The sequence below is a fragment of the Phalaenopsis equestris genome, unplaced genomic scaffold (genome assembly GCF_001263595.1).
Source record: "Phalaenopsis equestris unplaced genomic scaffold, ASM126359v1 Scaffold000206, whole genome shotgun sequence".
Lineage (NCBI taxonomy): Eukaryota > Viridiplantae > Streptophyta > Magnoliopsida > Asparagales > Orchidaceae > Phalaenopsis > Phalaenopsis equestris.
In genome coordinates this window covers 296,522-320,813 of record NW_018164648.1, presented here as the reverse complement: position 1 = coordinate 320,813, position 24,292 = coordinate 296,522, and the positions used below count along the sequence as shown (strand labels likewise).

The window sequence follows — 24,292 nt, the reverse complement described above, 5'->3', positions numbered from 1 at the left end:
TACATACATATATATATATATATATACATACATATATACCTATATATATATAATTCAATAATATTAAATATATTTAAAAAAAGTAAATAAAAAGGAATGGCCAGAGTTTATTATACGAGCCTCCAGCCACCCCTAATGTGCCTAACAAGTCAAGCACCACCTCCTTAAGGTCAACTGTGTCAGAGGGAATTAGAACCCCCGACCTGAGGTGTCTCATACCGTAGCTCATGCATGTGCGTTTTCATACTTGATTATATGTATATATATATATATATAGAAAGCCCAAAGGCTAATATATTAAAAAGAAATAAGGATACATATAGATTATGTGGAATGACCCAAGCATGACACCCTTCACCCACGATAACTACCACATAAAAATGGTTCCAAAAAAAGAGAAAATACAGAAAATTACAAAAGACCTAAAGAAAAAAATAAAAAATGCCAAAAAAACGTAGTATCAGGTAGCTAGAGAGCGACCCAACTTTGTTTTGTCTCTGCCTCTAGTTCTAGGAAAAGAGTCAGCTAATAAATAGGTAAGATGAGTGTCATTGCCAGTAGTGACCAAAGTATCATCCAATAAGTTCTCAAGCTCGAGTCGGCCTCCAGTCTTCTTCTTCCTCCTAGAATAGATCTGTCATTCCTCATCCGAAGATTGGTTCGCCTGATCAGTGGATTGGTATAAAGTGTGTCGGACATGTGTAGGATGTTGTTAGATTAAATCACTATAATCATGTGTTAGAGTGGTTAGATGCATTTTATTGTAAAAAAAACTTGCACCCTACATATTCTAAATATTTTTTTATTATCTTGACAAATCAAGCCAAACACGAGCCAATTCGAACAAAATGATTAATATCAAGCCGAACATGAAAAGAGCCTTAGCTCGCTCAAGCTCGGCTCGTTTGCACCCATAATTCCAACCTTTCAATTAAGGGCATCAAGTTTCAAGCTATGGTCATCTTCGCACAACAAGATTCAAACTAGATGATGATATTTCTAGCACCTATAATGAGGTCCTACATCGCTTGATTGTGTCAAGATTCATAACTCTCCAATCGACCTTGATTAAGTAAATGATTATGAGCGGAATAATCAGGCGCATAAGATTTCATTGCGAGAAATGGCATTCCAGAACTTTTAACTTGATGGTCGGCAAATGCTTCCACTATTATAGTACCGACCATAAAGTTATGAATTGTCCCTTCAGAGTTCCAAACCAGCAATAAGTGGCAACCACCCAAGAGAACAATTTTAAGTCTCATTACAAGAATAAGTAAAGGAAATCTAATGGAGGTCAATATTAAAAACATCAAGGGAAAAGTTAAGCGAAGCAAAATTACTTTCAGCCTCAGCAACAACAGCAAGTGATGGTGTCTCAATCATGCCAACAAATTCTTCCTGTATCGTATTACTAGCGGTACCAGCAGTTACCATCAATGTATGAACACCCTCCAACGGCACAATACTAGCCTCAGCGACCTCAAGATCTAGAGCAACCCAAGCAGGCAATTCTACCCTGAGCATTTTTTATGACACATCAAGAAACTCGTAAAGCTCCTGATGTAGTGATAGGTATTATCTTGACTTTAAAGCAACAGAAAAATGTATTATTTGACTTTGAGGAATCTCACTCATTCATATCCAGTAAATTTGCATCTAATGTATTGATTTCTTCATTACAATCAAATCTATCAATTATTATGTCATATGGCTCACCCATGATTATTACTCGGTGTACTCGTGATTGTGATATTATTATCAATGACATACATATGTCTGCTACTCTCAAATTATTCCCACTATATGAGTTTAATGTAATTTTGGGTATGGAAAGGTTATTTACATATCATGGTAGTAAAGATTGTCATGAATGATGAGTGAATTTTTGTATATCTGGTTTCATCCCTTTTAATTTTAAGGTTAGTGGAGTTCTTGTTTAATATCGGCAATTAAGGCTTGCAAATTGATCTCTCATGGGTGTGCTGGCTATCTAATTCATGTGGTAGATTTTGAGAAATCCAGTGGTGGCTTAGATAGTATTCCAATGGTTCAAGAACTTGCCGATGTATTTCCTAAAGATTTATCTGGCTTACCACTAGATCGTGAGTGGAGTTCACCATAAACATGATTCTGGAGACCACTCCAATTTTAAAGATCATATAAGATGGCCTCAATGAAACTCTAGGAGCTCAAGATCCAGTTACAAGAGTTACTTCACAAAGGATTCATCCGGCCTAATGTTTCGCCTTGGGGATCACTAGTTTTGTTCATGAAGAAGAAAAACGGAAGCGTGCAGATGTGCACAACTACAGAGAGTTAAATAAGGAGATCATGAAGAACAAGTACCCATGAGAGCTGCATGAAGAGATCGTGAAGAACAAGTACCCACTACCTCGTATAGATAATATAATCAATGGTATCATCATAGCGTCATATGAAGCACTTTATGGGAAGTGTAGATCCCTTTTGTGCTGGTTTGAAGTAGGTGAAAGGCGAATATTCAGACCTCATTTTGTATACTTAATACCGAGAAGGTTCGTCAAATTATAGATCAACCCAAAGCACCTGGAGATTGAATTCAATGTAGGAGATTACGTTTTTCTGAACTTTTCACCTATGCATGGAGTTCCACGATTTGGCTACATTAGATAGAATCGGTCTCGCTTCATTGATCCTTTTTGAGGTGATCAAGAGAGTCAGCAAAGTTTCATATCGTTTGGCTCTTCCTTCAAGACTTGCAGGAGTACAAAATATCTTTCACGTCTCTCTATTTTGGCATTATGTGCATGATGACTCTCATATTATTTTGTATGAGTTATTGCTGATTCAGGAAAACTTGAGTCATGAAGAAATATCGGACTGTAGTTTGGAGGTAAAGTTCGACGGCTTTGCCCCTGATCTATTTCTTTTATAGGAGTACTTTTAAAGAAACAATCAAAACGAGAAAAAACTTGGAAGATTGAAGAAAAGATGGTTGTGAAGCACTCGCATATGTTCAAGAATAAAAGTATGAATTTAGAGAAAAATCCTTTTAAGGAGGGTAGCATGGAAGATTCGGAATTTTTTCTTTTCTTATTCTACCTCCATTCTCTATTTCCTTCCCGATTTAGTCGCCCTGAACTGATATGATTCCTTTCCTTTTTCTTCCTTTGTTCGTTGTTGCATTCCAGATTTGATCAACCACGTCAAACCATCACCTATGTTTAAGAGGATCGCAAAAAAACCGACTTCACAATCCTTCGCAACCATCTCCTCCCCTAATCTCTAATTCCCCTCCTACCTTTCTCTCACTTTCGCCCTAAACCATCGCTTTAGTGACTGAACCCTTGTGATACCATTACGATTAAAGCTAGCTGAGAAAGCAACAGCAGGATCGTGACGAACAGAGACCACCAAACACTACCTTCCTCCTCCTCGCGCTTTGCTCCTACCCCAAAACTTTGAGGAATGATCACTAGTTGCACTAGCTAAATACTTAGAGGTATTTTTTGGCCACCTCAAGGTGAGTAACTGTTTTTAGTAGGGAATAAATGTACCCCTCCTAGTTAGGGTGTTAATCCTCATTAATTGTATTAGCTCTCTAGTTACTTTTTATAATTGTTAGTCCTATCTATGCTACTTCAATTATTTTTCTTGTTTTGTACTAGTTATAAGCTTCATTTGTTTCTTGTGATGAAATTATTAGTAGTCTTATTTTTTATTGCATAACTTCTGCATATGTGAATAAATCCAACATTTTATAACACTCACTTCTCTTGTACTTTACTATTGTAAATTACATATAGGTTTAAGTCATATGACAAGTTGGTGTGAAATAACATATTACTTATATAATTATTGGGATAACAAGCAGGTGTGAGATAACAGATAACATTCTTTCCTCCTATACATTGATTGTCAAACGCACTCGTTGATATTTTTGCATGACCGGGTCTATTCACCGACTAGTAGGATTGTTCCCACTGGAGCAGATTTTTTAGTTTTATATTTCATTGTTATTTTTATTGTTATGCGTACAATATTCTTTTTGAGAATACAAAGAGGTTTAATTCATTTTATCATGTCCCGCGTTATTGGGACTACAGTCTTCCGAAACCAGGGTGTTACAAAATTAGATCTCCAGCAACAATAATCATAAGTTTTCTATCGATCCATCAACTATTGCCAGGGAAACTGATGATCAAATACATGCCCCAAATAGGATACTTCGTAAATTAATTTCAGTACCTATTCTTTTCAAGTGCGGATATTGATTTGAGAGTTGAAACGTCTGTCTGGAAAAAGATCCAAGAGTAGCCCGCTAACCTACTTTACCCAACTTCTACCGACAACACCAGAAAACATTTCCGGTAGACGACAACCTACACCTCCAAGTTTTGATCAACATTTCCAAACTTTGCTTTTTTTCCCAATATCCTACGCTTAAATCCAAACGAAGACTAATAGCACCTCGATCACTCGTAACTCGGCAATGTACAGACAACTCGGTGAAAAAAACATGTCTCTAATAAATCCATTTTCTCGCAAATCATGTGGTGCATAGAAACCCGCGTTGATGAATAAGAAAAAAAGATCAAAGAGGTAACGTGCCTTCTTTAGTCGATCGAAACCGGCATCGGAAACAGCGATTTCAGCGCCAAATGCGCCCTTCGACTCAGTTCCGGCGGAGGTTCGACAGAAAAAGCCGTAAGGGCGCCGGACAGTGAATAATCCTAGCCGATAAGCTCTCAGCCGAAAAAGATGAAGTTCGCCGTGAAGATATGGCTCTGCCGTGGATAAATAACCAATCCTTCGGGATTTCGGTGGCCGTGTGAAGAAGGTCGAGAGGTGGCAAACACTGGGCGCCATTAACGGATAGAAAGAAGCGAAGCGAAAAGTGGACAGTGGAGCGTGTAAGAAGGTATCCACTTCGCTACTAACTATAGAACTTCCATTTCATTAATCTTCATTTCATTAAATTTATTAAATTTATGGCAGATGCTCTGAAAGTGCATTTTAGTAAAATTAATCTCATATTTTATTCTCAGATGATCTCAAATATTTCTTTTACTTATTTTTAACAAACACATCATCCACGTACTTCAATTTTTTCTCTTTTATTTCAAATTTAAACCTATAAGATGATCCCAGTGTTTTTAAGCCCACAATTATGTTTTTTTTTTTTTTAATGCATTAACAGCATTCATTTCTTATCTGGTGATAGCCAGAGAAGACATTTAGAAAGCTCATCATTAAATGGTCGATCTTTGATTCCACCAATTATGGATCCTCGGCGGTAGTTAACTATCATTCTGGCAGGCAGTGTTGAGGATAGTGAAATCCACTCACAATCTCCACTTATTATTGGTTTTTGTACCTCCCAAATATAGTCGACCTCTTTTAGCCTCTACAACTCCTTTTCAGATAAGTTCGATTAGAGTCATCACGAAGAGCTTGTTTTTCTGCTCCGTTGATCTAGCGATTGGATTCATGTTCAACTAGTGCCAAGCGATGTCAAATGATATCCCTAATTTCTTTGTTGCCACCATGAAAAGGCTTCTCGATGCTCCCTGAGGGTCTTGATCAACAAATCCTTATGGACTATATAGAATTTTTTACTTATTAGGAAATATTTATCGGGCTTTTTGTCGACTACATAGATTTCAAGGGTTGTCTTGCTAGTCTTGAGACCCCTTCACGTCGGTGTTGCAGATTGAGTGACTCCTACTCCGCACTTGTGACTATCCGAAGATAGCAGGTTCAGAACCACTCCAAGTTGTCCTAAATGGTGATAATATCTCCCTTGATATAAAAATTTACAATCATGTGGTACATTGAGACCACAACCTTGTAGTTGTTTGGTAATTGCCGACCAAAGATGGTGTTGGTTTGTGGTAAATATACTCCCAGGAAGTCCTTCAAATAGATGAATTGATTTTTACCATCCCTCCAAGTGGCTGGCAAAGCAATTACTCACAAGACCTCCTTCCTCTTGTTAGAGAAACCATACAGTAGGTTGGTCATTGCCACCACCCTGTCGATTAGGAGTTTCATTTTGTCAAGCATTGACTTGAACATGATGTACACAGTTTTTTGTGTTGATCAAAGTTATTTTCTCATTCTTATTGTCAAAAAGATGATCTTGTAAGGATATTCACAAAGTTTTTGGTGTTGATCAAAGGTATTTTCTCATCCTTGTTGTCACAAAGATGATGTTGTAAGGATTCCCCCTCCTGGGTAAGTCTGTGTCAATGAAATTGATAGGTGGATGGATGTAACGCCTCGAAGTAAATGCAGTTGCACATAGTTCTCCCGATCATAGACTCTTTTGATTGGTCTATCAGGATGATTCTCCACCTCTAAAGATAGTTGGTATAAATCCAACAATGTGGATTTTGTTCGCTCAAGCTAATTTGTCTGGGATTTCTTCTACTAGGCCCTTCCTCTGACCATGGGAGCACCACAAATTACTTGAGTTTTCCAGCTCTTATCAACTCTTTGACCAGGCTTTGGAGGTGCTACATTCCTTCATGTCATGGTCATGGTCATGGTCCCTGTGATAGGAACTATATTTCTTCGTGTCCTTGAGGAATGCTTTGGTTCTCATTGGAGGTGTCTTTCTGAAGTATTCTTTATTATGAATGGCATCTACCAATTTCGTCTTTGAAACTTTCAATGGTGTGGCCTTCAAGGCATCATAATTATTCAATGGTCCCTCATGGTAAAGAGCCAGTCATTTGTTAGGATATTGTGTTTGGCCTCTTGGTTGTAGTTCCCGTCGAGCCCCATGGTGTCCCAAGGCAATCAACTGTCTTTATATTGTGGCCAAACAGAAGGACACAAGTCCTCCCTCAGCCTCCACCTATCATCTATAGGGGCCCTCTTCTGCGAACGATGAGTATTTGATTCTGCTCTGGCAAATACTTGGGTTGAATGTATTCTTCTGCGAAAGTGTGATTGTTGGTGAACTTCAATATTTCTCCAAAGTTTTTTAGTATATGGAGACCCTGAGCATAACGAAAAGGTTCTTCCTTCAGCCACTGAGCTAGGGCGGCATGTACGATTTCAAGTTCCAGATCTCGCACTTTCAACATCTCCTTCTAAAAATGAGTGATAACCGAGCAAAGACTCTCATTTTTCCCTTGCCTAATATGCAGTAGAGCCTACAAACTCTTCTTGTGCTTTGGGCGCTCTCAAACGTCACCACAAACATTGTTTTTAAGTTAGCGAATGAGGCGATCACTCCAGCCATCAATTCATTGAGCCACATGAGAGTCGACTCCCTCAATGTGATGAAGAGCAGTCGACACTTAAAAGCGTTGACGATCCTCACCAGATAGATGGTTGGTTCAAATGATGCTAGATGTTTAGTTGGATTAGCCTGACCCTTGTAAGACTCTAACAAGGGATTTTGAATTTCTTCATGGGATTAACATCAAATATTTGTTGAGAAAATGGATTCTCTAGCTGACAGGGTGTGTTGTTACGTCTAAATCGCTATTTTATCCATTAGTGCACACCATTCACTATACTGGTACTAAGAATCTTCTATTCTTTCTGAGGCCTTAGTTATCCATTGGTTTTTGGAAGCTAGCACTTCCTCCCGAGGGTTCTCCTCCTTTCCTTGGGCGACTTCTTCTAGGATGGCATCAAGCATCTGACCATCATTTGGTCATTCAAATATTGGATATGTTGTTGTATAAACTCCCTAGAGCATTTCATGTTTGAAATTTCTCTTTGGCGGGCTTCATCTCTTTGTGGCGCTCCTCTTATATTGCTAGCATGATCTACATTTGTCGTACATTTCAGAATATTGACTCTGGATCTGTTTCATGAATCATAACCAAGGAATAGAGCGTAGAATATGAAAGAGAGAGGGAAACATAAAAGAGAGTGCACAATAATGAACAATGGAATGAGAGAATTGTATAACAATTTATTCTTGAAAGGACACCCTATTTTTAGACAATGTGGGTGTAATAGGTAAAGTTATATTAATGCCCCGACTCAAGAAAGGATTCTACATGTTAATCTCTGTCTTTCACTCATATGAGCCTAGGGCCTTATTGCTATCGGGTTTGGTTGTTGGCCTCGGAAGGACTTCATCAATCTTTGAGAGTCGATTGGGTCTAGTTGGATGCCAATCATCTATATTTTTGAAGTCTTTTTGGGTGTATATATGGGGAGCAAGCGACTTTGTTTGTGTTGTCGAAAGATTAGCTTTGTAGAAACTATCGGTTGGTCTGTCTTCTATGAATCGAGAGTTAATAGAATTGATTGACTAAGTATAGTTGATTGATATGTATAATGGCATTGACCCTTGATTTTTGTCAAAGAATACTCGTCGGCAGAGCGAGGCTAAGCTGACAGTCAAATGGTGAATCACCATAATCCGACAAGTAGCCTGTTCTTAAACAAAGAGATCTTGAGGAAGATTGCTGGTCACTTCTGGTGATGCCTTAATATATGAGGGTTTGATCCCATCTTTGTACCTGATTGCTTCAAAGTGTTGGATTCAGGTAATATTTATCTTGTGACTCGTTGAGTCGCTCGACTCGCATCACATGCTCATGCATAAAACAATTGGTTTTAGTTCAAATCTGTCTCTTAAATCACAACCAAGGAATAGAGCGTAAAATATGAAAGAGAGAGGGAGACATAAGACAGAATGCACAATAATGAATAATAGGATGAGGAAATTGTGTAACCTTTTATTCTTGAAAGGACACCATATTTTTAGTTGATGTGGGTGTAATAAGTAAAGTTATATTAATGCCCTGACTCAAGAAAGGATTCTACATGTTCTATGTCTTTCACTCATATGGACCCAAGGCCTTATTGCTATCAGGTTTGGCTGATTGGGCTTGGAAGGACTTCATCAATCTTTGAGAGTCACTTGGGTTTAGTTGGCTGCCAATCATCTATGTTATTGAAGTCTTTTTGGTGTATAGATGGGGAGCAAGCAACTTTGTTTGTGTTGTTGGAAGGTTAGCTTCATAGAATCTATCGATTGGTCTATCTTATGCGGATCAAGTGTTAATAAAATTGATTGACTAAGTCTTGTTGATTGATATGTATAATGGCCATTGGCCCTTGATTCTTGTCAAAGAAATCTCGTCGGCAGAGTGAGGCTAAGCTATCCATCAAATGGTGAATCACCAATATCCAACAAGTAGCCCACTCTTAGATAAATAGATCTTGAGGAAGATTGCTAGTCATTTCTAATGATGCCTTAATATATATGGGTTTGGTACCATCTTTGTGCCTGATAGCGTCAAAGTGTTGGATTTAGGTGATATTTATCTTGTGATTGGTTGAGTCGCTTGGCTCGTGTCACATGCTCATGCACAAGACAATTGGTTTTAGTTCGGTTCATTTGGTCGAGACAGTAACTTCAAAGAAGTTTGATCCAAAAATTATTTTAGGTCCAAATTTTCTTTCCTAATTTAATATTATTGATATATGAGAAAAATAAACTTGTGCTTTTCCACACTTATAACTTTTTTTATGGCTTTTTTGTACTTTCATTATTTAAGACTTTTTTGCCCAATAAACAACACTTACATCAATAAAGTTACATTCATAAAATGTTAATTAAAGAGTCCAATTAACATAGGTAGGGTTTACTTAATATTAAGACTTTTTTGCCCAATAAACAACACTTACATCGATAAAGTTACATTCATAAAATGTTAATTAAAGTGTCCAATTAACATAGGTAGGGTTTACTTAATATTTTTATCGTGTATTATAAGTTGAGTCTTTTGATGGAGTTCAAATACACAATTAGATAATATATTGGATGAGATATTTTGGAACTTAATATATATAACATAAATATGTCTCGACATAATCTAACGGTCCAGATCAAAAGAGACACAACGAGGATCCCTTTGGCAAAAGTTACAAGACCTCATAAATCTGACCGGCTGAGGACCACCCATTTGATCTATAGCCAGCCGATCGAAGGGTTGTCGGCCGACCAAAAAGCTGCCCAGGCCATCAGGTGTTAGACATTCACGACAATTATAAGACAAAATGTCTAACACCTTTAACAATCTAACAAGTATCAATGTGAAAATCTCTTAACAGCTCCCCTAGAGCTCACCAAAGATCACCAAGAAATAATAATAAGGCAAATCAATCAGCTACCACACAAAAAAAACCGACCAACTTCCTAGAGTAAATGCCGATCGACATCCAGAGAAAAGCTAACCGAAACCTGCTCAGACTGCGACCTAAGAATCCGCTGAACATAAGTTCCAGGCACACAAAAAGAACGTAATATACATCCCCTCTAAAATAGAGACACAACATGTAATTTTATCTTTTTTTCCATCTATCTTCTATAAATTGGGGGATTATACCATGTATTAAGGGGCTCTTCTCTTAGACCTTTCTTTTGTAGGAAGTCCCTCTCCCATTTTTTCTTGTAAACTCTAATTTCAATGTATAAAATATGTCACAAAACTCTTGTACACCCCAATTTGCCCTCGACGAGCAAGTCGATCTGCACGCTCTCGTTCCATTCAACTCTCTTTCTCTCTCTCTTCATCTTCTTCACAGTGTCTATATAGCTCTATTTTTTAGGCATACCTCACATGGTAAATCCGAATTCAACATATACAATAGGACATGAAATAAGATTTGAAATTTTTTGAAACTATTTGAAAAGAAAAAAAAAGGATATTTTTTTTGTTCTGTTAACAATAAATTTTTGTGCCTGCTTAATTCCAAATAAAAAATACGATTAACTTATTCTTCCGCATAAAATATTTTCCTGTTTGTAAAGGTCATGCCCGCTGAACTAGCCCTCAACGATTCAAGCTCCCGTTCAATTCCCCGCTCCTGCTCGTTCGCGATCTCAATATCTATCCATGGCCTTCTCTTTTCTCGTTTGCCGCCGTTTTCGCCACATCTTCTTCCTCCTCAAACCTCCACCAGTCTCTCTCGCAGTAACCCGCCATCTCGCCAATACAGCAGTTGCCACACCTCTCCCATCCGCGCGGCCGGATCCAAAAATCTCGCTATCTGCCCGCCTCTCCTTCGTCTTTGATCAGATTGATGCCCTCGAGCGCCAGCGAGACACTACCGCTAAGGACGAGGCTCTTCAGCGCATTCGCGCCTGGCGTCAGTCGAAGCACCCATCTCCACCTCCATCTTCCAACACATCCACTACAGATGCAGATTCTGCTGCCGATGGAGGAAGTAATAGTGCCGATGTCCGGATGAAAGAGGATGCTAACAGTGCAGAACTTGGGATGGCGGAGTTATTTCGGAGGGAAATAGAGGTGGTACATCCCTGGCCTGAGTGGATTGAGCTGATGGAGAGGCTTGCCAGCCAGAATTATTTCGATTTCCGGCGAGTAGAGGAGGACCGCGTCGCTGCCAGCGCTGGGATTGATATATCGGGAGTGAAGGAGGAGGTGGGGTTAGACCTTACTAGGGATTGGGCAGCCGTGAGAACAGCTTGTATGAATTTTGGCCGCGACCGGTTTGACATTCTTAAGTATGTTGCTTTTGTTGTTTACTCGAGTTTCTCCTGCTTAATGCTAAACTGAAAGTTGCATTGATGGCTTTAGTTTGCTTTCTGTTAAAATTTGTTGGTTATTTTAAGGAAAAGAAAAACCCATGTCAGTTTTGCTGCATGTTGACTTTTGCATGTCATGTAGAAAATGAATTAGTCGTGACTTCTTAAGGTTCGGCTTATGAACCATGTGCCGAGTTTTGATTTGATTTGAATGCAAAATGCTTCCCTCATCTAGTAGATATTTTATTCTCTATCTGGAAAATGTTGATTGTTTTTACCAGGATAATTGTTTATTTTCATTCGCGATTTGAGGCCTTTATTTCACCAGTTGATAAAATGTTAGACTGATCGCCAACATTTTCTGATTCCTTGTTAGCATCTCTTATTTCAGAAGTTGGTTTTAATCTATTTGGTGTTGCGTTATCTAAAGCAATAATGGAATTTTAGGTCCTTAGCAAGGAAGGACATTCAAGTTCTGGTAGGTGATGGATGCCCCAGCATGCAACCAAAAGTTGTCTTCTCAGCAAAGCTGTTGAGAAAGTACCTTCATATTGATGAAGGAGATGTATGGAGCTTGCCTTGTTGTTCTACTTCGATTTGGTTTTCAATTCATCTGCTTTCCTTAATGTGATGTTTCAATTTGTATGCCTGTTTTTTTTAATGCTTGTTACTTCTTAAATTCAAATGTTTCCTTTATTATACTTTTTGCTTTGAAGCATGTGATTAAATGCGTGCATTTCAACACCTAAGTGACATCCTAAAACTTTTAAAAAGAGAAAGCATTATCATTCATTAATTTATTCAACATCCTAGTTGGAATTTCACTTATTAACAAATTATCATCCTCAAATAAAAAATAACAAATATAGAAAAATATTTTCATTTTCTACAAAGCTTCATAGGACTGCCAATGATTGATAGCTTGGGAGATTTGGCATTACTCATTCAAAAAAAAGTAAGGTCTCTTCGAAAGTGCATATAATAAACAGCTTAAGTATTATAATTCATAAGAATTTTGATGCATACATTCAGGAAGAAACCCTCGAATAGTTGAAATATGTGCAGACAATAAATCTATATGTTTGTAACTAATCTCATCAAATATAGTTAAATGAAAGATAACTCTTAACATACTATTATTTTGCAATTAAATAATAATCTATTTTATCAATTATAACATATCATGCAATTTCAAATATGAAAGAATTATATTTTGACAATATAATAAAATAATGGATTAAGTATATAACATATACAACAAATGAAAACAAATAGAGGCTTAGAATGGAAATTAATGCAAATTTAATCTTATTCATGACTTCTCGGTTGCATGTAAAATGTCATAGCAAATACTTACTGAATGATGAAAGGTAAAGTTTCCAGACGGTGCATAGCTTTTAGGCGTCATGCAAGAATAACAGTATGTTTTCTTCTTCCATTAGCACCTGATCAAATAAGCAATGAGTAAACATGATGAGAAAATTAAATATATTATCCTTATGGGCTGTTACATTAGCAATGATGCTAATTGGCCAATTTTACTTGTCAACTTCTTAACCAGTCTATAAAATAAGGGCACGACATGTCTTTTGAAGATTGCACTACTTAGTCATTTATTGTGTTTGCCTTTTTTTGCAACTTTTCTTCTTCAAATTTTTATGAGTATGATTCTTGAGCTCAAAGTTGATGATTATCGTAGTAAAGCCTTAATCGATAATATTCTTAAGATATGTTGAAAGGAGACTATCAAGCAACAAATGGAGGAAGAAAAAATTTTCTTCTTAAGAAGCCGTGATGTAAGAAGCTGAGTTAGAACTTGGTGAGGCGAGTAAAGAGATTGTTCATTTTGAAACTTTTGTTAGACACATGCTTTCCCAAAATGAGCTTATAAATGAGCAATGATTTCTCCAAATGAGGATGATGTAATTCGTAAAGCTGGTAGAATAGACGATAGTGTTTCAACTCATTTTCTATTTTTCCTTCTAGTTTGCTCTTTAGAAAATTTAAAATCAGTTTGTTTGTAGCTTTCACATGCCCATCAATTTTTGTATGATGCACTAAAGCTAATTTGAGTCAAAATTTTTTTTTATGGATTATTCATTATTTTATCTATGGATTGTGGTTCGTTATCCATTATTATTATTATTGTAAACTTATATCGACATTTATATTAGTCTAAACAAAGTTATGATCAAATTTTGCAATAATATTTTTGAGTTTTTGGTTCAATCTATTTTGTGAAATAATCAATTATAGAAATAATCAATTATAACTGAGTAATTTTCTTAAAACAATTGTTTGAAGAACATGATTAATCAAATTCATTCTTCAACTGACAAACGATCATGAACTTGAAATTGGTTGCAACTTATGGGAAGATAGAAGTTGCAATGGAGCAAATTTTTGGCAATGAATAAATTTTTTGGAGAATTCATATGCATCTTTTTTGAGAGTAAAACAAGAATATAATTGTATTAAAATTTTATTTGCTAAGGTTTTTCCACTAGAATGACTTGTGTATTATTCTGTATGAATTTCTGCGAGAATTTTCTTAATTTGAGGCTGTTGGAATCAATTGATTTTGGGAACAATTTTCCTTCAATGAGTAGATGTTGGGCTACTTTAATGTTAATTGTTCGCTGATACATAATTGTTGGAATGCTTTTTTCCTAACTTCAAGCATTCAATGAAAGAATTAAACCCACTTTGTGAGATTTCTATTTCAACATTCATCACCTATGCTTTTTCTGTGATAGGATAAGATAAATTCATAGCTGGTGTCCCAGGTTTCCATTTTTCAAAATGGGTCAACAAATTGATTTTGTTTTCTAAGAATTTCATTAATTCTAAAATATTAAAAAAAATTAATTTAGTCTTAACTCTTAAGAAATATTTATGTAAAATTTCTTCTTTTATCTCATATTTTATGTTTGCTTGATTTATAATGAGTCGAGAATATTGAAAAATGATTAGATGCCAATCAATGCTGAATATTAATAATTTGAAAATAAATTCATACTGCATGCGTCGATACAATTTTGCCTACTTTTTAAGATCATAACAACTCTAGTTTTTAAGATATATGACAACATAGAGTTCAAAACAAGTCATTTTTATTGATAATTTTCTCATCAACTTTAGGTAGAGCAATATCAGCTAATATCTTTTCTTTAATGACAATTTTTTTTGCGTGAGAAATTTAGAATTTGCGTAATTTCGTCGACTATTCTATATTTTCCTATAATGATTACATTTTGATAATAATGCTCTTAATAAATGGTCAGTGTTGACTTGAATTGAATGTACTTGAAAAATATGACTAGAGTTATCGAGTCTGGCATTTAGTGACCTAGACAAATGTTTTATTATTGGATATTTTAATTTGTTTCCTTGCAGAATTTTGCTGTCATAGTAAATGTACATTATTTTTTACCATCTTCCCTTATTATTTCTATGCTCACTTCTACTATTCCAAGGTATAGAAGCAAATCTTCTTTTGATTGAGGCAATGGCTGTGAAGAGAAGCATATCTAACTAATCGAACACTTTAGCATAATATTCATTTCATATGAATGTTTAGCAACCTTAAGGTTTGAAATAATTGAGAACATTTTTTCGTAGATTTTAAAATGAAATGACTTAAGTTGGCTATCATTCTAGCAAGTCATTGATGTTCCTTAGCAATTCTCATAGGGGCATTTCTCGAATAGTTTTGGTTTTATTAGGATTTATTTTTATCCCTTTAGCGGTGAAAAGAAACTCTAAATATTTTTTATTGAGCTTCAAATATGCACTAGAGTGAATTGGGACACCTATTGAAAGTTTTCATTGTTATAAATGTCTTTCTTACATAAATTTCAATAACCGTGCACTCCTCCACCCATTTTTATTAATTAAAAACACAATCCATCATTTCTTTGATAATGGTTGCTAAGTCAATTTCTCTTAATTGAGGTCATTTGAGGCTTACTTGCCTAAAAGCATTCATGCCTACTCTCAGTATAATTGGAGCCACTGCAATGATCTGAATTTCTTAAACTAAACCTTTCGAAATTCTTCCTTCATTGCTTTACCATTTCTTTATTTAGGATAAGCCAAGGTTAATTCATGGTTCGGGAGTGCAAATCCTAGGTCAACAATCTATAAAGATAGAAGACCCATTTGGTCGGAATAACCAAATCTGATCTAAATGCATGATAAAAAAGCCAAAGGAGGCCGCCACTTATACAAAAGGGTGTACCAATAACCGAAAGAAATTATTGTTTCCCTTTACTTACAAAATTCGAGAGACGATATTCTCTAACTAGTAAGACTAGTCCCGACTGAATAATGGGTGTCCTGTATTTTCTGCATTACCCAAAATAGTTCATCGACCACGCAATTCGCAAAATAGAACAAGACAAAGGTACAGTTAGCTCCCAGAGCTTTAGTGCAAAAAACCGGCGCTACGACTACTGGAAAGAAACTGCGGTGTCATATTCCTGTCAACTAGAGATACAACACTAGACCACAAAGTAAAAGCTAATGCCAGGTCACTGAAGCCACCATCACGACTTTAACCTAAGTGGAAACAAAGCCCAAACAGGGCCACAATGCTGAGAGCAACTTTGCGGCATGATTTTGCAGACCTTGCAATATTATGCCGCAAGGCATCACCTGAATGCTGGTCGAAATCGAACCGGACGGCCTCACATCATTACGGAAGCAATGACACAAGATTACCAGTAGGGTGAAATGGCAACTGAGCACCGAGGAATGACACTGGGATCTCATTTCACACCCAAGTGTAGAGCAATGTCATAATGTCCAAAGAACAATATTACGACACTAGGGAGAGATGGGGCCCTACGCTCAAAGGAGCACTAAGAAAATCACGGCTAAGGTAGGGAAACATAGTGATCTAACCTAGGTATTCTCTGACAACAACCTAACCTTGTTCCTCTAGCATAGAACCTAGGGCTATTTTTAGAAAGGAAAGATGCACAAGGGAAAAGATTTTCACCCATGTGAACATTGAATGATGTCTGAAGCTTTAGCCACCCGACCGATCACTTCAACGAATGATGTCTGAAGCTTTAGCCACCCGACCGATCACCTCAACAGCTTCGACGACCACCACGGATGGCAACACCGACGTCCAGAGACTCCACCCAAGAGGAGGAATGCAGGGAAGCAGGAGGGAACCATGCATTTCTATGGCTTCAAAAGCTCCAAGAGGGCCAAGCAAACGAAAATGCAAGCCTTAGACTAGCAACGATTCACTAGAAGGCGCCGTTGACATGTCAAAATGCCACGTCAGCTGAAAAGACGAGGCGCGCTCAAGAATTGCCCTAATGTAGAGCATCATTGCGAATGTCCAATTGGAAGCCACCATCAAGTCCCGAATTGTTGGTGGCGTCGCAGCGCTGTTTAAGCGGCGGACACCACTTCGGCCCTCGTAATAATGCCCATCAAATTGGAGCTGCAAAAGTCAAACAACAGCTGAGGGTTGTGTGCCAGACTTGGTGTCGCGGTGCTGTCGTGATGAGCTACACTCCTATGCTTTGGGGTCTGCGTGAATCACAAAATAGCGACCACCTCGATATCGGGGTGCTCCTAAATGGAGAGATAGTAAAATATCGCTGGCTAGAGAAAAATAACTCTCAGTGCACAAATGACAAAATAAGATAACCATGGTATTACTAGAATCCAAAAGAGGTTACACATTTCCAATAATTTATGGACCATGAATACAACACATGCTCAGGTCTAAACGGAGGGAAATACAAAACATCGACAACAAAACAAAAAGTAGACGTGCCGTCAGACCCTGAGCCTCGGGCAGCCATCTGCTTCTCACGGTGTCGCCATTTGCTGTCCCGCTCGCCCCTCTTGCCAGACTATGGTAATGAGGAGAACGCTGAAGCGCCTTCTCTCACCTCTCATAGGCTTCCCCTTGCCACTGAGCCAGCATACCCCGTCGTCGCTTGATGTTGTTGAGTCAGACCATGATAGAGTCCATTTTCTCTAAGAGAGTGTCTACCGTCTGGTGGAGCACGTCGACATCCTCTTGCAATGTTTAAACATGTTGGGAAATGTCGTGGTATGACGAAACCAGGCGTTTGTGCTCAAGATTTTCTAGGGGCTAGCAATTTCCCGCTTGACACTGATATCAAAATCTGTAATCTTTTCGCTCTACTCGCTTCTTAGGATGCACGGGTGCACGCTGTCATAATGCGATTTTTCAGAATAGAGCAATACAATCGGGAAAGAGAGACATGAGGCAGAGCTTCATTATGAAGGATTCAATGCATCAAAATCATTAACCCTACCCTCTATTTATAGATAATCAGGCGGCACGACTCCAATCAAGATGTCGATACACAGGACCCGAATATTAACTCCTAGTGGAGGCCATACATGTTTTTATGTTAGGCGCCATGGCGCTATCATTGGGACTGAGGTACCTCGTAGTTCGAAGTGTCAAAACGTCAGTGCTCGTGTTGAATTGTGTTGAATGAGCGTCACAACACCCGGATTGGGCGCCGTGGCGCCATACACAGCGGCGGCTGGTTTTAGATACAAGTTTTATCATGTGCAGGGCCACGGCATGGCTATTGGGGCCGCGGTGTTCGACAACTTTTTACCTTTTTTGGATTTTCACGCTCGAGCAACCAGCTATGCCCTCATAGGCCCAATAAAAGCCTGAAAATGTGGGGCAATCTCGAGAAAAGACAAAACGACGCCAACAAAGGGTTGATGGGGAGTTGTAGAGTGGTGTTGGGGTGTTGAAAGCAATGTAGGTAATTCAAGGGTCATTAATTTTCCTTTGATAACAACCCTTAAAGTATTGTTTATCCATTTTTATCAAACTGGGCCCGGCACTATTCAACCAAACAACGATAACCAAACAACGATGAAGCATGCACATTTTGCCTTTGTGTGATCATGACAAAAATACTTTATACCGCGATGCTGACTTATGTGCTCCATCACTCTAGCACTGTGTCGAGGAATCTCTTTATTTCACAATGAAGCAGAGTGGCAGGCCGGCTTGAAACTCGCTTTGCTCCGAGAGTGAATGCATTTTTTTATGAGTAAAGCATTATTATTTCATATATTTATTTAGATTTAAAGTTGTCGCTCTTTCAATTTCTCAGGTATGCAGCTCATGCAGTCTCAGAAATTCATGCAGCAGAGGATATATACTTGTGCCTAAAGAGGATGAAGCCCGAACACTTGATGTCATGCGTATTCTGTTGACATATGGTTTTGATCATGTCAAAGAATCCGTTGAAAATGATAGTTTGAGAAAAAAGAAGTCTGTGAAAATAGTAGTCCGTACGCTTCTGCATGAGGTAGTTAAACTGAGCGCAGTTCCAAGAGATCCAAATCTCTTACCTCCAGTGGTCAAGAAACAGCCTCCTAAAGTAAAGCAACCACCACCTCAACCCAAGCGGCGGGTAGGGCGAGATGATGTTGAAATGAAGAAGGGAGATTGGCTCTGTCCAAAGTGTTTGCTTCCACCTTTCCTTCTATTATTTTCACATATTATATTTTTCTACCCATAACTGTTGGCATTTTTGTCAGGTGTGACTTCATGAATTTTGCCAAGAACACTGTTTGCTTGCAATGTGATGCTAAACGCCCCAAGCGACAACTCCTTCCAGGGGAATGGGAATGCCCCAAGTGGGTTTAGTGATTTGCTCACTTCAACTTTTCACATCGTTTTAAGGCTTCATTAAAATCTGAATCCTCTTACAATTGTTTTTCTTGCTACTTGCCAGGTGTAACTTCCTGAATTATAGGCGGAACATGTCATGCTTCCAATGTGAACATAATCGCCCCCCAGATGACTTCACAGAGAATCAAATGTTGGGAAAGCAAAGGGGTCCAAACACCAGATTACAAAGGGCTGTCAGGACTTCAGATTTTTCAAATGAGTGGAATCTTGATTTTGAGGACAATGAATCAGATGGTGCTGATGTTGCAGCTTTTGAGTTTGCTGATTCTACTAGAGCTTGCGATCGTTCTTCTTTCAATGAACTACCTCGTGGAGGAAACGCCAGGGAGTTTGAAGATGTTGTTGGACACCAAGATAGAGGCCGATATTTTTCTAATCCTAGTAAAGGAGGTTCTTCATCACATTCACGTGTGACAGGATTTGATGATTTTGATGATGAAGAGGATAATGTGGACAGTTATGAACTTGATGAGGCAGATGGTAAGGAGACACATGTAATTTTGCGAAAGAGCTTATCTGAGTTTGAGAGTGGCTCTGAATCAGAAGATTTTGATGATCTAGACCGGTATTCCAACTCAAATCAACATAGGAAAGATTATTTATCTAAATTTGAGGATGAAAATATTGCAATTTCTGCACGGAACATTGATGACAGCCCAAATTCTTTCAAGTCAGGTAATGAAAGGGAGCTTTTGGATTCTGATCATGCTATGCAAGGAAAATATGACTTAAAGCATAGAAGGAAGGTTCAACAGAAAGCAGACCGCAAGGGTTTTGCTAGAGGAAGAGATTCAGACTATAATGACAGGCTTCCTGTTTCTGATTTTGATGATGTTGAGGATGATGATGATGATCTATATTCCAATAGGAGCAAGTTGAAAGGAAGAAAAGGTGCAGTAGAAAGGATGGGACATATATGCCAGGATTCATATCGTTTTGACCCTAAAAATGATCGAAGAAATTATTATGATAATGATGATGATGAAGATGATGAGTTATATTATAGTGGGAGTAGGAATAGAGGAAGCAGAGGTGCATCAAAAAGTTCAGGGCACAGATTCCAGGATTCTAATCGTGTTTACTCAAGAAATATAGGAAAAAAGTTCGATGATAGAGGGGTTTCTGATCTCAGAAGAGGTAGAATTAATCAATCTAGTTATGGAGCAAGAGGTTTTCAGAAAAGTGAGAAGGGCCCTAGAGGAAATGGCTATGGTAGGCGTAATGATGATCATGGATACCAGCATTCTGCTCGAACGGCTGATCATTCAAAAATTAATCATCCTCGATATGGAAAGAAAAGCCGTAATCATGGTCAAATTAGGGGTGTCAATGATGATTATGATTTCAATGATAATAATCAAAGAAGGCGCATCATTGAAAGATAGATTTTTAGTGCCATTTTAAGAAAATAATATGCCTTGCTAAAAATGTTTCGAGTCCTTTCTAGGCGAGCCTAAGCTGAGATACCTTGCTTTTGCTATCACTTTATCCTAAGGAATTGTCGCCATGGAATCCTAGTTGTCCTGGTTTGTTACTGGAAATTTTAATTATCAGCGGCCATTTCTCATGCCAATAACCTTAAGAGTAAAGTGCACATTAACTTGTAACATTTTTTTTTTGGCCTATTTAAGTATTCAACCCATCTGTAATTTTTTTGGAAATTAATCTACTAAAAATTGAGCTTACATAATTAGACTCCACTTCATTATGTTCAACTAGAATTATCGCAAAGTTTTTGGTTAACCTTCTGATCACTGGAGAGCAGAATTTAATTTGAAAAGCTACTTTTACATATTATAATCTTAACAACGTCCCTCTCCTTAAAATCTTCTTCACTGATAGGCAATTATCTCTTCCTCGGAGAAGGAAATAAAAAACTCAATAAGGAACTAGGGATATTTACACAAGTAGCACGCAATTTTTATGCATTTACCTCTCTCACACCTAAACTTTCATATTTATGTAATTAGCACTAGTGCTTTAAACTTATGCATGAAAGGGTGTATTTCAATTTCAAAAAGTGGTAATAGTGCTATTTTTATTGTGATATTAAAAATTTGAGTGCTATGTGTGTAAATATGAAAGTTTAGGAATACATAAGAATTGTGTGCTATGTAAATGCCACAAAGAACTAATTGTGACAGCTTTGTTTAAGATGGCCCATGCTACTGCCAAAACATGTCTTCTACCATGGTCTTGTTTAGACACTCTCATGTGCATTTTCAGTATCACGAGTTATCTAGTCATGTCAGAGCATACATTCTCTACCTTAGTTGTTGATTTGTCACGCTGGGCATGTTTCGGCTTGAAGTACACCTGTAGTGTTTGCCGGAGATAGAGTTTATCGAGCTCCTCCTGCACTTTTCACTTGGAAGCGCCATTTACCGAAGCTGTAAAACTATTGCTGTTTATCTTCATTTATTATAGGCTTGTGCCTTCATGCTGGACAGTCAATCATGCATTTTTCATAATTGAAGCTGAATGGCGCAAGCCATTAGGCTATAGGTGACATGTTATATCACGAGCTAAAGTTCTACATTTTGCCAAAGAAATAACTTCTTCATGTGCATGCATTATAGATTTACACGCAATGGTACCTTTCGTTAGTGCATTCTAATTTGATAAAACCACCCACAATGCTGCCAAATGCAAATTACCCTCTGAGTTGAGAGGGGTTTGGTGAGATACTTTTTCACAAAATTTCAAGCAAGCATTCATATCACACAACTTATATATATTTGACTTAAAAAATGTGGTAAGCTTTTTGTTTTGCATGCATGATGGGCTTGTGCTGTTATCTTGTGGTCGTGCTGCTGATTATGCTACTTTGAACCAAGTTGTTGATGATGTTGTAGTGATGTAAATTCAAGTTCTTCAGGTTTTTTGTCTAAAGGACTATACCTCATATTGTCAAGGTGACGAGGATAGGATAGCCATTGTGGCGCTTGAGACAAGAATAATGTCAGGTTATTACGTTCTTCTGGCCCATGCATGGCTGATTCAGTGCAGTTCGATCAACAGTAAGTAGAAACTCAGTAAGTTCCATCTCTACCATACCAGAGGACATCACAAATAAGAAGAAAACAGTCAATAATATTATCATTTTCTATCTTAAAGTTCATCATGCATATGTATGCCATTTACCGTAAGTTTTTCTCAGCTCTTTATGTCCTCAACCTAATTATAAATTTTATGATAACGAAGAGTTGAGTTTTGGCTTCATGTGGGTAGTTTTGAGAAACATAGTTGCATTTAACATTGATACTGAAGAATGAAGGTTCATGATCGAGATAAAAATAGATTAGATGAGGATGACAGTAAATTTTACGATACTTGTGATCTAACTATATTTTACAGTTGCCAAGCTAGCGAATCTTTATCCATCCTGGCTAGCTTCATGAATTTACTTGTATAAATAGCTTGGATTTACTCAGATGACAAGTGATGGTATCCTTGATTAATGAGTTTTAGTATTTGTGATGGAAGCGTCATATTAGATACAAGAGATGATTGTAATCGACATTGGAGTTCTTTGGCTCGGAAAACGCTCAAACGCTTTTATGAGGTAAGATTTATACTAAAATATCTTATTGTTGAACTTGCATTCATGTCTTTGGTGATTTTTATTTGAGTTGTTTTTGTTTTGATGAGTTTTTCTATCGAATGACTTGAATTTAGCTTTAGCTCAAATATTTTATTAATTGAAATTAGAACATAAGATAAGTATGGCATGATGCGATGACTAATTGATACCGTGATGAATTATATCATGGGAAATGACAGAAGGTAAAGAATTGCTGAAATTTTGTAGTTGTAGAGTCGAGCATGCGGAGTCTTGTAATCTACTTTTGGCGTTGTAAATGTTCAGTGATCCTATAATTTCATGTCACTCATTGTTTTGGTTTTCATATAATCCTGCAATATTCTATCCAGATGCTTGCCTAAAAGCATTGAATAACAAATGAATCTTGATTGACATCACAAATCACATGTTTTCAGGAGAACGATAATACCTTGCTAAAGCCTTGTAGATGGTCACATTTCTTTTTTTCACCGAACCAGTGTGGTTCAGCGTTTGAAATAACAAAATTTGATTTACGAAGGGGGTGTTTGCAATTATCTTTGTTTGCTTTTTTTAATATTATTATTATTTTTTATTTGTTGATGTTGGTACTTGCAACAATAATATGTTTGCTTCAATTGTGCTTTAATGCTTATAAATTTTAAAAAAAGAACATTAGTATAATTTAACTACTTTGGATTTATGTGATGAGCAAAATTTGACTAATCAACCTTCATTCTAAAGTCACCATTTCTTTTCCAATAATGAATGTTGAATCACTACGACATTGTTACATTGTCACTCGAGGTTTCTTGGTGAAGAGCCTTTTCATTTAGGTGGTTATTGCTGTTGTTGTGGATGGCTTTCCCGTATTTTTCAAAACTCATGAGCGACCATAATGATTTGAGGGTTTCTTGTTGCATTTCTTCCATGCTTAACTTTTGAATATTTCTTTGGAGCTTTATTTTGGTGTCATAGTGGTTTACTCTTTTTGGGATTTTGACAACGAGGAATTTTGGCTCTTAGGGTTTAGGTTTAGGTTGAAGGTATAAGCTATGCGAGCCAGGTTTGGATTAGATAGGGTGTAGGGTTTGAAGGCTTTGATTCAAAATGATATTGTTTTAAACTCCCTATAAGGTGTAAAAGGATCATTTTAAGTATTAGATAGGGCGTAGGATGGAAGGAAGGAAGGAAGAATATTTGATTCTGTACAGTGACGACGATGGAAAGATAGGATGCAATTGCTGCCTCGTGTGCAGGAAAGTAAGGAAGCCATGTATAGTGACAAGAATTGGAACGATACAAATGTTTGAAGGGTCCACCATTTATCCTCTAACTAGGTACAAACACACCATCTATAAGACTAATGTTGCAACGCTCAAGGGGAGGGAAATTTGAGAAGATCTCTGGTGATTCAGTGATAGCGGTGGTGTTGGTCGGGCGATTGAGATGACCTAACAAAATTTTTATAATATGCTGATGTTGACCGAATGAT

General features: G+C 37.5%; 2 protein-coding genes across 3 annotated transcripts in view; one reads left to right on the top strand and one right to left on the bottom strand.

Moving 5' to 3' along the window:
- Positions 1-4,921, bottom strand: part of LOC110023036 (translation factor GUF1 homolog, chloroplastic) — a 147,862-nt gene extending 142,941 nt beyond the window's left edge. For both annotated transcript variants that reach the window (XM_020722246.1, XM_020722247.1), the window contains exon 1: positions 4,594-4,921. In XM_020722246.1, coding sequence (XP_020577905.1) covers positions 4,594-4,851 — 258 coding nt within the window. In that variant the 5' untranslated portion in view covers positions 4,852-4,921. The remainder of the gene's footprint in view (positions 1-4,593) is intronic.
- A 5,836-nt stretch (positions 4,922-10,757) lies between these two features.
- LOC110023043 lies at positions 10,758-20,900 on the top strand. Its single transcript, XM_020722254.1, has 5 exons — positions 10,758-11,491; positions 11,960-12,077; positions 18,652-19,004; positions 19,082-19,180; positions 19,279-20,900. Exons 1-5 carry the CDS (start codon positions 10,860-10,862, stop codon positions 20,618-20,620), a joined length of 2,544 nt encoding a protein of 847 aa, XP_020577913.1. The 5' UTR covers positions 10,758-10,859; the 3' UTR covers positions 20,621-20,900.
- Positions 20,901-24,292: the final 3,392 nt, after the last annotated feature.